General features: G+C 42.6%; 1 protein-coding gene across 1 annotated transcript in view; it reads right to left on the reverse strand.

Annotated features, from left to right (window-relative positions):
* The window catches only part of ccdc33 (coiled-coil domain containing 33), a 344,809-nt gene that overhangs the window by 10,279 nt on the left and 317,257 nt on the right, over positions 1–17,273 (reverse strand). Inside the window, exons 18-22 of the mRNA XM_073025746.1 lie at positions 15,152–15,283; positions 13,251–13,335; positions 11,484–11,620; positions 9,049–9,132; positions 4,830–4,946 (exon numbers count right to left, since the gene is read on the reverse strand). Of these exons, the coding sequence (XP_072881847.1) occupies positions 4,830–4,946; positions 9,049–9,132; positions 11,484–11,620; positions 13,251–13,335; positions 15,152–15,283 (555 nt within the window). The remainder of the gene's footprint in view (positions 1–4,829; positions 4,947–9,048; positions 9,133–11,483; positions 11,621–13,250; positions 13,336–15,151; positions 15,284–17,273) is intronic.

Genomic DNA, 17,273 nt, shown 5'->3' on the forward strand with positions numbered 1-17,273 from the left:
TTATACTGGTCATTCTACAAATTAATAAACACACATATCAAAAATTAATTAATAACTTACATTTTCACTTTGGCAAAAATAGCTATAAAATTCCTTTACATTTAGTTTATCTCTGTTAGTGTTCCAAGTGCAAAAATAACCTGATCCCTAAATAAAGAAGCAGATATTATATCCTTTTTTTTAATGGTGTTGGTTTAATCAACAAATTAGTTACTTGCCACTGTCATTGCTTTCAATATAACCATGCATTCTGTTGAAATATCCTCTGATAGTGCCTCTGAAATCCAGGACAAAGCATCCCATATCAGTTTCGACTCAGATGTAAATCTGAAGCATGTTTCTGTCAAAATTGCATAAGAAAATATTAGCAAGTCTCTGGGTTGCTACACTGCTGTTTTCAGACAGGAAGGCTGTGGAAGCTTTCTGTGGATGCAACTGAGACTTATCAGGATGGTGCCTGGATTAGAGAGCGTGTTTTATAGGGATACGTTGAGTGAGGTAGCGCTTTTCTTTTTGGAATGAAGAAAGATGGGAGGTGACTTTATACAGGTATACAGGATGATAAGAACCAAAGATCAAATGGACAGCCTGAGAATGTTTCCCAGACCAGAAGCGGCTAATAGGAGAGGGCATAATTTTAACGTGATTGGAGGTAATTATAGGGGGATGTTAGAGATAGGTTTTTTACATCATGAGTGGTGAATGTGTGGAATGTGCTGCCAGGGGTGGTAGTGGAGGCAGATACATTAGAGACAGTTAAGAGACTGTTAGATAGGCACAAGGATGTAAGAAAAATAGGGGGTTATGTGGAAGGAAAGGTTAGATTGATCTTAGAATAGGTGAAAAGGTCGGCACAATTTCATGGCCCAAAGAACCTGTACTGTGCTGCACTGCTATGTCCTATGATATGTGGCTAGTCCTAACTGAGGGAGTATTGAAACAAGATAGGTAGTAAATACAAAGAGAATGCAGGAGAAACTTTGTAGTTCAAACACAACTTGCATCCACAGGGAATGACTGAGGCAATTTCAGGGTAAGGGAAAGGCTAGAATTTATTTTCCATTCCTAATTCACCTTCAGAGTAATGTCAATAAGCCACTTCAGTCTTATTCATCAAGGGATGTTGCCACAGTGCTACAGGGTGGACGGTGAGGGAGTGGTGGGTTGCGTCAACTAAGCACAATGGTGATGACAGCACAGCAATCTGTTTAAGTGTCGGTGCATAAGACTTGGAGAGGTAGCTGCAGTGATAGTATTCTTATTGTCTGATGCCCCTGAGCATCTAGTTTGGGAGGGGCTGTCAGAGTGGCCCACATTGAGTTTGGTAGAGAGTTTCTGAGACTGTGGCTTTGAAGGAACAATATATAAAGGGTGGCTGGGTAAACCCATGAAGGAATCAAAGATTAAAAGTAAATCTATTATCAAGGTACATATATGTCACTATATACTACCGTGAGATTCATTTTCTTGCAGGCTATCACAATAGAACAGAGAAATGCTATAGAATCAATGAAAAAAACTACATACAAAGACAAACAACTAATATGCAAAAGAAGACAAACTGCAAATACTAAATAAATAAATATTGAGAACATGATTTGTAGTCATTGAAAATGAGTCAAGTGTTGATGTGAGTTATTAGCACTGGTTCAGGAGCCTGATGGTTGAAAGTTAACTGTTCCTGAACCTCGTGATATGGAATCTAAAGCTCCTGTGAACAATACACACAAAATGCCGGAGGAACGCAGCAGGCCAAGTAGCATCAGGTCCTGATGAAGGGTCTCAGCCCAAAATGCCGACTGTTTACTCTGTTCCATAGATCCTGCCAGGCCTGCTGAGTTCCTCCAGCATTTTATGTGTGTTTAAAGAGCAAACAAGGCCACACTGGGAGCACCAGACGCAGTATACCACACCAGCCAACTCACAGGTGAAGTGTCGCCTCACCTGGAAGGACTGTCTGGGGCCCTGAATGGTTGTGAGGGAGGAAGTGTAAGGCAGGTGTAGCACTTGTTCCGCTTACAAGGATAAGTGCCAGGAGGGAGATCGGTAGGAAGGGATGGGGAGGGTGGCGAGTGGACAAGGGAGTCACATAGGGAGTGATCCCTGTGGAAAGCAGAAGGGGGGGAGGGAAAGATGTGCTTGGTAGTGGGATCCCGTTGGAGGTGGCGGAAGTTACGGAGAACTATACCTTGGACCTGGAGGCTGGTGGGGTGGTAGGTGAGGACAAGGGGAACCCTATCCCGAGTGGGGTGGCGGGCGGATGGGGTGAGGGCAGATGTGCGGGAAATGGGAGAGATGCATTTGAGAGCAGAGTTGATGGTGGAAGAAGGGAAGCCCCTTTGTTTGAAAAAGGAAGACATCGCCTTCGTACTGGAATGAAAAGCCTCATCCTGAGAGCAGATGCGGCAGAGACGGAGGAATTGTGAGAAGGGGATAGCATTTTTGCAGGAGACAGGGTGGGAAGAGGAATAGTCCAGGTAGCTGTGAGAGTCTGTAGGCTTATAGTAGATATCAGTAGACCGGCCATCTCCAGAGATGGAGACAGAAAGATCAAGAAAGGGGAGGGAGATGTCGGGAATGGACCAGGTAAATTTGAGGGCAGGGTGAAAGTTGGAGGCAAAGTTAATGAAGTCAACAAGCTCAGCATGCGTGCAGGAGGCAGCGCCAATGCAGTCGTCGATGTAGCGAAGGAAAAGAGGGGGACGGATACCCATATAGACTTGGAACATGGACTGTTCCACAAAGCCAACAAAAAGGCAGGCATAACTGGGACCCATGCAGGTACCCATGGCTACACCCTTGGTTTGGAGGAAGTGGGAGGAGCCAAAGGAGAAATTATTGAGAGTAAGAACTAATTCTGCTAGACGGAAAAGAGTGGTGGTAGAGGGGAATTGGTTAGGTCTGGAATCCAAAAAGAAGCGAAGAGCTTTGAGACTATCCTGGTGGGGGATGTAGGTATATAGGGACTGGACGTCCATGGTGAAAATAAGGTGGTGGGGGCCAGGGAACTTAAAATCATTGAAAAAATTCAAAGCACGAGAAGTGTCATGAACATAGGTGGGAAGAGATTGAACAATGGGGGATAAAACAGTGTCAAGGTATGCAGAAATGAGTTCAGTGGGGCAGCAGCAAGCTGAGACAATAGGTCTACCTGGAGAGGCAGGTTTGTGGATCTTGGGTAGGAGGTAGAAATGGGAAGTGCGGGGTGTGGGAACTATGAGTATGGTGGCAGTGGATGGGAGATCCCCAGAGCTGATAAGGTTGGTGATGGTATAGGAGACAGTGACCTGGTGCTCCTTAGTGGGGTCATGATCAAAGGGTAAATAAGAGGAGGTATCAGAGAGTTGTCGCTGTGCCTCGGCCAGGTAGAGGTCAGTACGCCAGACAACAACAGCTCCCTCCTTATCAGCGGGTTTTATAGTGAGGTTGGGATTGATGCGGAGGGAGCAGAGAGCAGAGCGTTTAGAAGGAGTGAGGTTGGAATTGGAACGGGGTGTGGTGAAGTCGAGACGGTTGATGTCCCATCGACTGGGAGACCGTTACGCTGAACACCGATGCTCGGTCCGCCAGAGAAAGCAGGATCTCCCAGTGGCCACACATTTTAATTCCACATCCCATTTCCATTCTGATATGTCTATCCATGGCCTCCTCTACTGTCAAGATGAAGCCACACTCAGATTGGAGGAACAACACCTTATAAATCGCCTCCAACCTGATGGCATGAACATTGACTTCTTAACTTCTGTTAATGACCCTCCTCCCCTTCTTACCCCATCCCTGACATATTTAGTTGTTTGTTTTTTTCTCTCTCTCTGTCCATCATTCTGCCTGTTCTCCATCTCCCTCTGGTGCTCCCCCCCCCCCTTCTTTCTCCCGAGGCCTCCCGTCCCATGATCCTTTCCTTTCTCCAGCTCTGTATCACTTTCGCCAGTCACCTTTCCAGCTCTTAGCTTCATCCCACCCCCTCCGGTCTTCTCCTATCATTTCGCATTCCCCCCTTCCCCCACTACTTTCAAATCTCTTACTATCTTTCCTTTCAGTTAGTCCTGACAAAGGGTTTCGGCCTGAAACGTTGACAGTGCTTCTCCCTATAGATGCTACCTGGCCTGCTGCGTTCCACCAGCATTTTGTGTGTTTTGTGTGTGTTGCTTGGATTTCCTGCGTCTGCAGATTTTCTTGTGTTTGTGATTCTAAGGCTCCTGTACCTCCTTTCCAATGGCAGCAATGAGAAGAGAGAATGGCCTGGATGATGGGGAAGGAGATGGATCTGGGGCAGATGAATTCAAGTGAGGTTGTGGGGATAATAAACACTGGTATGGATTGGATGCACCCAGTGTCCATTATGTGTGCTGTAAATCTTATATCATTTTGTTCTAGGGCCCATAAACTGTGGGAAATATTACCACTGAACTTACATCTAATCATAACTTTATAAAACTCTTAACCATTTTCTTTACTTTAGGCAGTTACCAATCTGGCCCTTTCTACCAGGGCTTAGTTTCCTTATCTGAGCCTGATAGGCTATTTATGTGAGATTCAGTTGGCTCATTCCTTGCTTTGGCCAGATTGGTTGTGATCAGGTTGGGTTTGGACTGCCCTTGGTTGGATTGGAAGCAGACTGGCCATAGCAGGATTGGTTATGGTAGGGTTGGCCATGGTTGGATTGGTTGTAGCTGTGTCAGTATTGGATTGGCCATGGTGGCACTGGCCTTGGGATTTGTTTATATATTTTATCCAGAAGAGCTCTGGCTTACTTGGGATTCGCAGTTAAAGAAGGTATTAATAAGTTTGCAACAATTAAACATTCAGAGGCAAAGAGCTCCACTCACCAAAGGAAAATCATGGAACACCATGGTGGAGGTTCTGGTAAAACCATGTTCTTGCTCAGACAGCCTTGTCAACATACTTTGCTTTTCTCGTCCCCATTTCCGTGAGTTCTCCTCCAACTACAAAGAAACTGCAGGTCAGTCACTAGTTCGTTTGAACCATCAAGCCAACCTGAATCACAAATATTTTGAGATTTCAATGAGGTCAAGATTGACTTTGAGATTTTGTTTTCACATAAGACATAGCAGCAGAATTAGGCCATTTGGCTCACTGAGCTTTCTCCTCCATTCTATTATGGCTGGTTCATCATCCCTTTCAATCCCACTTTCCTGTCCTTTCTCTGTAACATTTGACGTCTTTACTATTCAAGAACCTATCAACATCGGCATTAAATATACCCAGTGACAATGAGACCACTTTGCCAAATAATAGGCCAAATGATTTGTGGTTGGTTCCAATTTGCACTGGAGTCTAAAATACGAACAGAAATTGGTGGTGATATTCAACAAGTACCTGACAAGTCAAAGTTAAATTTACTATCAAATGCATGAGTACATGCATGCAAAGGTACAATTAAAATCTTGCTTACAGCACTATAAACATATAGCACAGTTTCAGAATTTCTTAAAGCAGAGCTTCTGATTAGAACAGTCTGGTGTACTTCCAGCACATCATGTGAATATTTCAAGTACAATTGTAAATAAACTAATTTGGCAGAGGATGTGAATCTACATGTCAGGAAAGAAAGTGGAGGGACTTGGAGGAAGGTAGATGTCACAATCAGTAAGAACAAGCAGGAACAAGGTGGTAGATATGGTGGGGTGGATGGGATGAAACATATATTTTTAATGCTGGGAGTATTAAGATTAAGGGTGATGATTTTAGAGCATGGATCAGTACATGGAACTATGATAATGTGGCCATAGCAGAAACTTAGTTGAGAGAGGGATAGGAGTAGATGCTCAAAGTTTCAGGATTTTTATGTCTTTGAAATGACAGAGAAATAGGTAAAAGGGAGTATGGGTGGTTGTGGGGAGGGGTGGAGTTGTGCTATTATAATCAGGACAATATCACAGCTGCATTCAGAAAGGACATAATGGAGGGCCAATATGTGTCAATATGGACAGAACTTAAAAATAAGAGAGTTTCTACCACTCTTATGAGATTCTAATTATAGACCTTCAATAACCCCTGGGTCACCGAGGAACAGATATGCAGGCAAATTAAGAAAGATGTAAGAAAAATAGGGTTGTTATAGTGGGTGACTTCAACTTCCCTAACATAGATTAGGACATCCTTAGTGGTAAGAGGTTTAGATGGCACAGAACTTGTTAGGGATATCTAGGAGGGTTTTTTAAATCAGTATGTAGACAGTCCAACAGAGGAGGGCCATACTGGATGTGCTGTTGGGTAATGACCCTGGTCAACAGGAGAACAGTTAGGGCACTTCTTAAAGTTTACTGTAGCTATGGGTAAGTATGGACCTAGCAGGAGAGAATTAAATTGGAGCAGGACAAATTACATTGGGCAGCTACTGGAGAAAATTAATTGGGAATAGCTGTTTTGCGGCAAGTCCTTGTCTGACGTGAGGATGGAGTTTAAAGACCAACTGCGGAGAAATTGCAAAACAAGTACAGCATGTTCTAGTAAGAAGGAAGGATGAGGATGGCAAGGAACCTTGGACATTGAGAGAGCTGATAAATTTAGTCAAGAAGAGAAAGGAAACGTATGTAAGGTTTAGGAAGCTAAAGTCAGAGTTCTTGAGGATTATAAAGAAGTCAGAAAAGAACTCAAGAAGGGAATTATGAAATCCAGGAAGTGACATAAAGGATTAAAAAGAATCCCATTGCATTCTATATATCAAGCCAAGATGATAACTAGGCAGTGATTAGCACCATCAAGGATAAAGAAGGAAACATGTGCTTTGAGATGGAGGATATGGGTGAGGTCATAAATGAGTACTTCATGGCAGTATTTATCAAAGAGAAAGACATGGAGAACTGGGAGATCATTGTGGAGCATGCTAATTTGCCAGAGCATTTTACAATAAAGGAGATAGTGTTGAGTCTTTAAAAAAACTTTAAACTGGATAAAAACCGCAGGGCCTGATGGGACATATCCCAGGTTAGTGAGGAAGGCAAGGCATGAGATGGCTGAAGCCCTAGCCAATATCGTTGTGTCCTCTCTAGCTCTATGTGAGTCCCAGAGGACTGGGAAGTAGCTAAACTTATTCCCTTTTTCAAGAAGGGAAATGGGGATAATCCTGGAAATTGTTACCAGTGAGTCTGATGTTAATGATAGGGAATCACTGGAGAGAATTCAAAGGAATAGGATTTATGAGTATTTAGAAAACTATGACTTACATAGTGACAATCAGAATGGCTCTGTGTGGGCAAGACATGTCCTACTAATTTAATGAGGTTTTCTAGGATGTGATGAAGGTGACTGATGAAGGTAGAGCTGTGGACGTTGTCTACATGGATTTTAGTAAAGCATTTGACAAGGTCCTTCATGGGAGGTTTATCCAGAAGATTAAGATGCACGGGATCCACGGTGAGTTGGCCACTTGGATTCAGAACTGCCTTGCCCTTAGAGGACAGAAGGTAATGGTTAAGGAGCTTATTCCAGCAGGTGGTCTGTGATTAGTGGTGTTCCGCAGGCATCTGTATAGGGACGTCTATTGTTTGTGATGTATATAAATGACCTGGATGAAAATGTAGGTGGGTGGGTTAGTAAGTTTGCAGATGATACAAAGATTAATAGTGTTGTGAAGAGCATAGCAACCTGGCAAAGGATACTGAAGGATATAAAGCATAGAAATAGCAGCTGGAGTTTAATCCAGCCAAATGTGAAATATAGCACATTGGGATCTTGGTGTCCAAGTCCATAGCTCAATGAAAGTTGATACAGTGGTAAAGAAGACTAAGTTTTTTTATGCAGAGAATGGTGAGTGCATGGAATGGGCTGCTGACGCAGATACAATGGAGTCTTTTAAGAGACTCCTGGACAGATACATGAAGCTCAGAAAAATAGAGGGCTATGGGTAACCCTAGGTAATTTCTCAGGTAAGGACATGTTCGGCACAGCTTTGTGGGCAGAAGGGCCTATATTGTGCTGTAGGTTTTCTATGTTTCTGAGGCATATAGCATGCTTATATATATTGGTTGAGGAATTGAGTTTTAGAGTCAGGAAGTTATGTTGCAGCTTTATAAAATTCTAGTTGGGCTGGAGTATCGCTGGAGTTCTGGTTACTGCATTAGAGCAAGGCTTTGCTCAATGGTGGGGAGAGCTGTGCCTGTGCTGGTTACTGGAGTAATAACTAAAGGCCTTGACAACCGATTGGAAGAAAATCAAGAAAAAGAAACTACAGATACTGGAAATCTGTATGATCATAAATGCAAAAATAATTCATGTTTCTGGGTCAAAGACCTTTATCAGTTCAGTGAAAAGCTCTCAGACTGGAAAAATTCATCATATTTCTCTACCCACAAATGCTGCCTGACATGCTGAGTGTTTCTGTATTTCCTGTTTTTATTACTGATTTAAGGATGTGGCTCCATACTCATTAATTGCATCTGGGTATCTACATTTATGTACTTTAAAAAGTGTGCGTCTGTATTGGTGATCTTGAGATACTGGATCGTTCAGAGAGAAAAAAAAACAAGTGGTTTCATGGGCGTGGTCTTTCTGGAAACACCATTTCGAATCTACCAGAATGTACCTAATAAGGTGGTCACCGAGTGTATGTTCGAGCCTTCTGCTGCTGTAGCCCATCCACTTCAAGGTTCAACATGGCGTGCATTCAGAAATGCTCTTCTGCACCCTACTGTTGTAACACACAGTTATCTGAGTTACTGTTGTCTTCCCGTCAGCTTGAACCAGTCCACCCATTCTCCTCTGACCTCTCCCATTAACGAGGTGTTTCACCCACAGTACTGCCACTCACTGTATGTCTTTTCTTTTAACCACTAGAGAATGTTGTGTGTGAAAACCCAAGGAGATCAGTAGTTTCTGAGATACTCAAACCATCCAATCTGACACCAACAATCATTCCACGGTCAAAGTCACTTAGATCACATTTCTTCCCCATTCTGGTGTTTGGTCAGAACAACAACTGAACCTCGTGACCATTTCTGCATGCTTTTATGCATGTCACGATTGGCTGATTAGATATTTGCATTAGCGAGCAGGTGTGCAGGTGCACTAATAAAGAGTACATACCAGAGTCTCCAGTGTTTGGATACGTCCCTGAGCTTTGTCCAATTGCACCAGCAAATTTAATTTCTCTGACTTGGCCAAGGATTCCTGTAAGGAGGAGCAGGCAGTTACTTTGAATTTGTAGATGGAAGGTTCGCTCATAAAGGATGAAATTAGAAATGCAGGAAATCTGAGATAAAAACAGAGAATAGACAGGAGCAATGTTGCTACAATAAGGCATTGGGTTTGACTGGTTCATTATTATTGTCACAGGTACTGAGATATAGATGTTACTTCATGTTGTAGGAAGTCAGATGTTTAAGGTTGTCTTGGAGTTTCTGGAATGGGGATTTCATTTCTGAGTTAAAGCTGCAGGCAAAACCCAGGAGAAAAAAAATTAAAAAACACAAGATATACTGTGGAGAAACTCTATAGAGGTGCATAAACAATTGACGTTTTAGGCCAAGACGCTTCACCAAGACTCCGATGAAGGGTCTCGGCCCAAAATGTCAACTTTTCATTTCCCTCCATACGTGCTGCCTGACCTCCTGAGTTCCTCCAGCAATTTCTGTGTGTTGCCTAGGATAAAAATTACTGGGCACCCAAAATAATGTATTTTTCTAAACACTTTTAGTTATTAGGTATTGAAATACTGAAAATGAGATAAAATATCAGATAAATTTCCTGCAATATACCATACCAGCTCTGATAACCATAAACAGCTCCCGCATTTTGAACCATCTAGAAATTGCGGCATTGTTATTTGGCTAGGCTGCTCCAACGGTGCTTCCCATTCCTTCCACCTCCACCACAAAGAAGGCCAACAACAGCAGGCTCATAAGATCACTGTCACCTAAAACAGCGCCTTTACTTTCTTAGATGTTTGCAGATTCAGCATGTCACCAAAATCTTTGACAAACTTCTATGCAAGCACAGTGGAAGGTATCCTAACTGGTTACATCACAGTCTGGTATGGAAGCACCAACGTCCAGGAATAGAAAAGCTACAGAAAGGGATGGATACAGCCCAGTCCATCACAAACGCCTCCCCACCATGTACATAGAGCACTGCTACAAGGAACTCACCAGGTTCAGGAACTTTTATTACCCTTCAACCATCAAGCTCCTGATCCGGTATGGATACCTTCACTTTCAAAACTCAGAATTGATTCTATGGCCAACAGACTCACTTTCAAAGACTCTTTACAACTCATTTTCTCAGTATTTAATTTTAATTTGCACATTTTGCCTTCTTTGGAACATTATCTGTTCATCAGTCCTTATTTAAGTGTAGTTTATCGTAAATCCCTCACTAATGGCATGATAGTGTAGTGGTTAGTGCAATCATTTTACAGCGCCAGCAATCACCATTTGGACTCTGATTCCTGCCATTGTCTGTACAGAGTTTGTACGTTCTCCCTGTGACCATGTGAGCTTCCAGTGCTTTGATTTCTTAGGGTGAGAGTTAGGGCTAGTGAGTTGTAGACATGTGCACTGGTGCCAGAAGCAACACTTGTGGGCTACCCTGAGGACTGTATTGGTCACTGACACAAAATGACACATTTCGCTATATGTTTTTCAAAGATTTGATGTACATGACAAATAAAGCTAATCTTCTTCTAATCACAATTGAGTAAAATATTCCAAAACCTTGTTAGTCATTCAGTAGTCAATGAAGCCACAGAAAATCCATGTCATGGGAGACCTTCTACCCATCTTGTCTGTACTAACCAAGTACTGAGGCCTTAATTCTGCAGGTCACAACTCCTCAAGAACACGTTTAAGTCGTACTTAAGTTGTAAATGGTAGGTGTTTATGCCTCCATCATTCAGCGAGTGAGTATCAAATCTCTCTGGATGATAGTTATCTTCCTCTTTTCATCCAATTGTGACAATGTTGCATAGTGATTATCACTTTGCTTTACACCATTTCTTGCCATTGTCTGTGAGGAGCTTATATATTCTCCCCGTGACTGCAAAGGGTTTTCCTGGGTGCCTCAGCTTCCAACCGCAATCCACCGTACAACTAGAGTTAGTGAGCCATGCTATTTTTGATCATTCAGAGATACAGCAGTTACAGACCCTTCCAGCCCAATGAGTGAATAACAAACCTACTAATCTGTATGCCTTTGGGATGTAGGAGGAAACCAAAGCACCCTGAGGAAACCCACGTGGTCAAGGGGAGAACGTACAAACTTCTTACAGACCGTGATAAGAATTGAAATATGATTGCTCGTGATGCGAAGTGTTAAACTAACTGCTATGCTACCATGCTGCCTCATCTTGGTGTTGGAAGTGTAGTGACACTTGTGGGAAGCGGAGCCCAATCCCCACTGATATGATTTGATGCGATAACGTGGTTCACGGTACCACAACCCCCCAGTGTTGACCCTATGGGGCAAGGTGCTTCCTGTTCACTTTGTATTTTATTATCTTGGCCCTTTCCTTAGATCAACTTTACCTTGATAGACTGAACTGGCTGCTGGATGATAATAGGTCCAGGCTGCGTTCGTAGCCGTCCCAGTTCTTCCCGCAGCCGTGTGTTCTCCGCTAGCAACACCACCTCCACCTCCTTCTTCACAGTGTCTTCAGCAGCTCCTAATCAGAGGCAGACTGACCAAGGATTCTCCCATGTGGCCATTCAATCCCACAACCAGCTCTACTGCCCACTTATATAAAATAGTTAACATCACAGACATTTAAATCGACATTTATTGTTCTACATTTTAAAACTATTAACAAACCCAGAAGTGGCCGTAAGTTTCATTAAAATTAAGTGTTAAGTTTTATTAAAATTTACTAGCACTATAGGACAATTAAAACAAAAACTTCATGCCGTCTTAAAAGTTTCTTCTTCCAGGCAGTTAATCTGATCAACCACCCCCAGACTCCCCTCTATCTATCACCCTGTCATGCCACTGCACTTTTTATAATGCTATTTGCATTGTGAATATATATTTATATAAATGCTGCACATTTTATTTCATATCCATATTTTAAACTCTAACTTTACATAACTCTTTATTCTTTGTAATTGTTTATAACACCACCTTTGTTGGCTGAACCAAAGGTTGTGTTGAATCAGCATATAGGAGGGAGGTTGAAAATCTGGCTGGCAGGTGCCTCAACAACTTTTTACTCAATGTCAGCAAGACCAAGGAGATAGTTATTTATTTCAGGAGAAGGAGACCGGAGGTCCATGAGCCAGTCCTCATCAGGGGATTAGAGATGAAGAAGGTCAGCAACTTTACATTCCTCAGTATTATCATCTCAGAGGATCTGTCCTGGTTCCAGCATGCAAGTGCCATTATGAAGAAAGCTCGTATTCACTACTTTTTTGTTGGCTTTTCAGTACAAGGGTATTGGTGGTTTCTTACCAGGCTGTGATGCAACCAGTCAATGTACTCTCCACCACACATCTACGCCTCTACTTTCTTAGAAGTTTACGAAGATTCGACATGTTATCTAAATCTCTGACAAACTTCTTTTGATGTGTGGTGGAGAGTATATTGACTGGTTGCATCATGGCCTGGTAAGAAACCACCAATAAGAAAGATAATTTATTTTTTAGCTTTCTTCTTGTATTTGCACAGTTTGTTGGTTTTTTTTTGCACGTTGGTTGTTTGTCCATCCTGTTGGGTGCGGTCTTATATTGATTCAATTGTGTTTTTTGTATTTACTGTGATTTTGTTTAAGAAAATGAATCTCGGGGTTGTATATGGTGACAGATACGTACTTTGATAATTAATTTTACTCTGAACTTGGTATCAACAACAATGGAACCTCTTGACCATGTCTGCAAGCTTTTACGCATTGAGTTGCTGCCACGTGACTGGCTGTTTATAAATTTGCAGTAACGACCAGGTGTACAGGTCATTACCTAATGAAGTGGTCACAGAGTCTATGTGGCAAACTGGATCTTTGCTCCTCCCATAAGTGAAGAATGAAACCAGCGGTCAGGCCGATGCGTCCAACACTTGGGCTTTGCACAGAGCCACTGCCTTGCAGCTGGAGCGACCTGGCTTCGATCCTGACCTTGGGTGTCTGTCTATGCATGTTTTCCCTGTGACTGTGCTGGTTTTCTCTGGGTGCTCCTGTTTCCTCCAGCATCCCAAAGATGTGCAGGATCATTTGAAGCTGCAAGCCTGCTGTGACTGTGATGGACAGAGCACATTTGAGGGGCCAAATGGCATACTCTCACTCCTTTATCATGTCCCAATTAACTTACCTGTGTGTTTTATGGAAACACTACGCCTTTCCCTCGGTCTCTCTTTCAATTTCTTATCTAAAATATTCTCCATTTTCTCGATAATCTGCAATATGAAAGCAACACAGAGATCCATTAGAAGCTGTTCACACGGATGGAGTAGGGTGTTATTCTGCAAAATCTAACACAGTGTCCTCAGCAGGCTCAGCTCATCTAGGGTAAGCCAGTTGCCAACCCAAGCGAGTCCCATTTGCCTACTTTTGACCAATACCTTTCCTATTCACGTACCTGTCCGTGAACATTATGAACATCAATTTTCCCTCCCTCCACCTTCTCTCTTTTTCATTTCTCATTTTGGCTCCCTTCTTACCCCTTCTCTTCTCCTTACCTGCCATCAGCTCCCTCTGGTGCCCTCCTCCTTCCCTTTCTCCCATGGTTCACTGCCCTCTCCTATCAGATTCCTTCTTGTTTGGCTTTTCACCTCTTGCACATTTCACCTCCCAGCTTTTTAGTTCATCACACCCTCCCCTACCCACCCAGCTTCCCTAGCAAATGATCTCAACTACCATCTGCCACCTCGTCCTCCTTTCCCTCTCCTCGTCTTCTTCTTCTGGCTTCAGCCCCTTCCTTTCCAGTCTTTATAAAGGTTCTAGCCCAAAATGTTGACTACTTATTCCCCTCCAAAGATGCACCCTAACCTGCTGAGTTCCTCCAGCATTTTGTGTGTTGTGTTGATTTCCAGCATCTGCAGAATCTCCAGTGATCATGTACATGTCTGAATGTCTTTTAACTGCACCACCTCTACAACTTCCTCTGACAGCTCATTCCACATACTCAGCATTCTCCATGTTGAAAAAAAGTGGCCCTGAGATCCTATTTAAAGCATTCCTCTCCAACCTTAAACCTATACTCTATAGTTTTACCCTACCCAACTACCCTACTCTGGAAAAATGACTGTGAGCATCCACCTTATGATTTTATTTATCTCTACAAGATCACTGCCTCAGCCTCCATTGCTCCAGGGGACAAAAAAGGCCTCAGCCTATCCAGCTCTCCTTATAACTGAAAAACTTGAGTTGAAAGAAGAGGATGGATAAGCTAGGGCTTTGTGGAAATAAATTTGAAACACTAGGATCTTCATGTATTTATTCTTGTAATGTGACAAAATGGAACCTGTCTAATCCCAGAGTGCTTTGCTATAGGCAAAGTGTATATGTGACTGAAGGCATGTAATGTTCTGATCATTATGTCACCAAAAGGAAAGTAACTAAGGGGAAGATTGGTGTATTGTATGGCCTTGAACAGAAGTGAAATAAGACTGCAGCTGCTGAATGGGGGAGGGGGGCTGAGACAGCCAGAACAGTTAACAGCCAAAGAGTTGTCTAAAAACGAACTTCGTAAGCTGTAACTTCGTAAGCCTGCCATTTGTTGTGAGGAGTGAAGGTGAACTTCTCCTTGCAAGTAATTAATGTACTTTTATTAGATCCACTCTGAGTCTATATTGTTTTGATATAAGACCTAGCAAAAGGTACATGACAGCATTTTTTTTCTCTGGAGCAAATAAGGCTGAGGGGTAACTTTACAGAAGTGTTATAAAATCATGCAACTTTTGATATTATGAGAAAGTATGCAGCTGCAGCCCGCAAAAGTGAGAAAAATGTAACCACAGGGAGATTTTCTGCTCTTCTTTTGTGGTAAGAAAAATAAACTTAAATATCCTAAATGTGTAAGTGCAGTCAAAATCATATGTTGACTCACAGAAAACACAGGGTAGGTTACAATATAAAGCACTTAAGTACAAAACAGAGGGCCACAGCTGGAGGTCGGTGGGTAAAAACAAGTCTAAAAAGGAAAGCAGAAGTATTATTCTAAACCCTAGGTGACAGTTCAAACACTAAATCAGTTTGAACAGCCAGTGTTACCGTTTCTTGCTGCCGTATGGTGTTTTCCAGAATCTTTGACTTGCGTATTTTTTCCTGGTACTTCTGTAGTGCTGCATGCTGTTGCTGATGGGCTTTCTGCAGGCGCAAGAGTTCAGTCTCCCGGTCGTTTTTCTGTAATCATCAACACTAAAAGCTTAGAGACTCAGATTACCCACACTCTTCCAGCTGTATTGTGGTTTACTTCATTCCCTTCTGATTAAATCATGGATATCTTGCAGACGCGAGAGTCCAAAGATCCTGGGCCCAACATATTGACATAATTACGAAGAAGGCACATAAGTAGCTATATTTCATTAGGAGTCTGGGAAGATTTGGTAAGTTACCAAAGACTCCAGTAAATTTCTACAGATGACCTGTGGAGAGCATTCTGACTGGTTGCATCACTGTTTCGTATGCAGGAGCCACTGCACATGATCAGGAGAAGCTGCAGAGGGTTGCTAACTCAGCCAATTCCATCGCAGGTGATAATCTCCTCACCACTGAAGACCTCTTCAAAAAGCAATGCATCAAATAGGCAGCATATATCAAGTAGATCCACCACACCCAGGCCAGGTTCTGTTCTCCTTACTCCATGAGGGATGAACCCATGAACACCACATCACTATGTTTGCTGGGTTTTTTTTGCACTACTTATTTACTTATTTGTATTTATTTCTTATTGAAATTTACTATTTATTTTATGTATTGCACTGTACTGCCGCCACAAAACAACAAATGTTATTACACATGTTGGTGATAATAAACCTGATTCTGATTCTCATTCCAAGATGCTGGATTCTAAAAATATACACAAAGGCTGAGACCCTTCATCTGGACTGAAAGATAGAGGGCAGCCAGTCAGTATAAATAAGTAGAGGGAAGAGAGTGGCTCCACCAATTACCTGCCACCCCTTCTTCCACCATTCTATACTGTTTATTTCCATCTAGATCAAGCCTTCCTCATCAAAAGATGAAGGATCTCAGCCCAAAATGTTGACCAATCATTCCTCTCCATAGTTGCTGCCTGACCTGCTGGGTTCCTCCAGTATTTTGTGTGTGTTACTCTGAAATGGGTAAGAAGCCTGTTCCCAAAGCAATTGGAAAATGCTGAACATGTTTGTATTAAATTTACCCTAGTATTTGGTTTCCATACATATAAACCATACAACCTATCTGTCAGGCTGGCATACGCACTCTCCTTCACTCTCCACCCAGCTAATAGGAATCACCTGTCACTCGTTTCTAACTCATCGCCTGCAGCCTATTTAAACCCAGCTCTGATCCACAGTCCTTCTTCACTTCTCGAACCAGCCAGCCTCATCCAGTTGCTCCTAGCCTTCAGTTACCTCACTGCCATTCGTGTTTCGTATCTGTTCTTTCTTGTTTTGTGGCACCCCGTGACTTATTATATTGCAGTTTATTATCAAAGTTATCACTCACCGCTAAATTGCCTCCACTGCTCTCCTTTTGGGTCAAGACTGCTCTACATTTTCTGACACTATCACAGCATGGATAAGCACTATCGATAAATAGCTTTGCAATAGAATGGCATGTCTTTCCACACATACAAATCATATCTGCCCAGATCTACCTCATCAGGTAAATCATCACTTGCATCGTCCCCAACACCCTTCTAAGTTAGAAATACCTTTGTCATCGCTGGTCTAAATCCATGAGGTCCCAACACCATGGGAGTCAGAAGTTCCAGAAACGAACTCAACAAGAGCTTTTCAAAGGCCAATTAATATCCCTACCAACCCCATTCCCCGCAGGTCACCATTGCTAATGAAGCTCAAATCCTATAGCTACCTATAAATATTAAAACCTTCTCAGGGAAATCGGACAACAAATCCAAAGTTGACAGTGCATCACATAAGTACTATTCACACAAAGTACTTCCCTTCTTTTAGCCTACTCTTGGCACAGGATTCGCACCACAGCAATCCCTTCAGTCTCATCCCTTCCCTCCACATTCCCCTGTGCCCCCACCACTCATTCTCTCTTACTTGCCCATGAACTCTGCTTTGAGCTGTTGAGGTGCCAAGGCTGAGAGCCTTCAATTCCTAGGAGTGAACCTCAGGAATAGCCTGTCTTGGTCCAACTACATATTGAACCAAGAAAG

The sequence above is a fragment of the Hemitrygon akajei genome, chromosome 21 (assembly GCF_048418815.1).
Source record: "Hemitrygon akajei chromosome 21, sHemAka1.3, whole genome shotgun sequence".
NCBI classification, from domain to species: Eukaryota; Metazoa; Chordata; class Chondrichthyes; order Myliobatiformes; family Dasyatidae; genus Hemitrygon; species Hemitrygon akajei.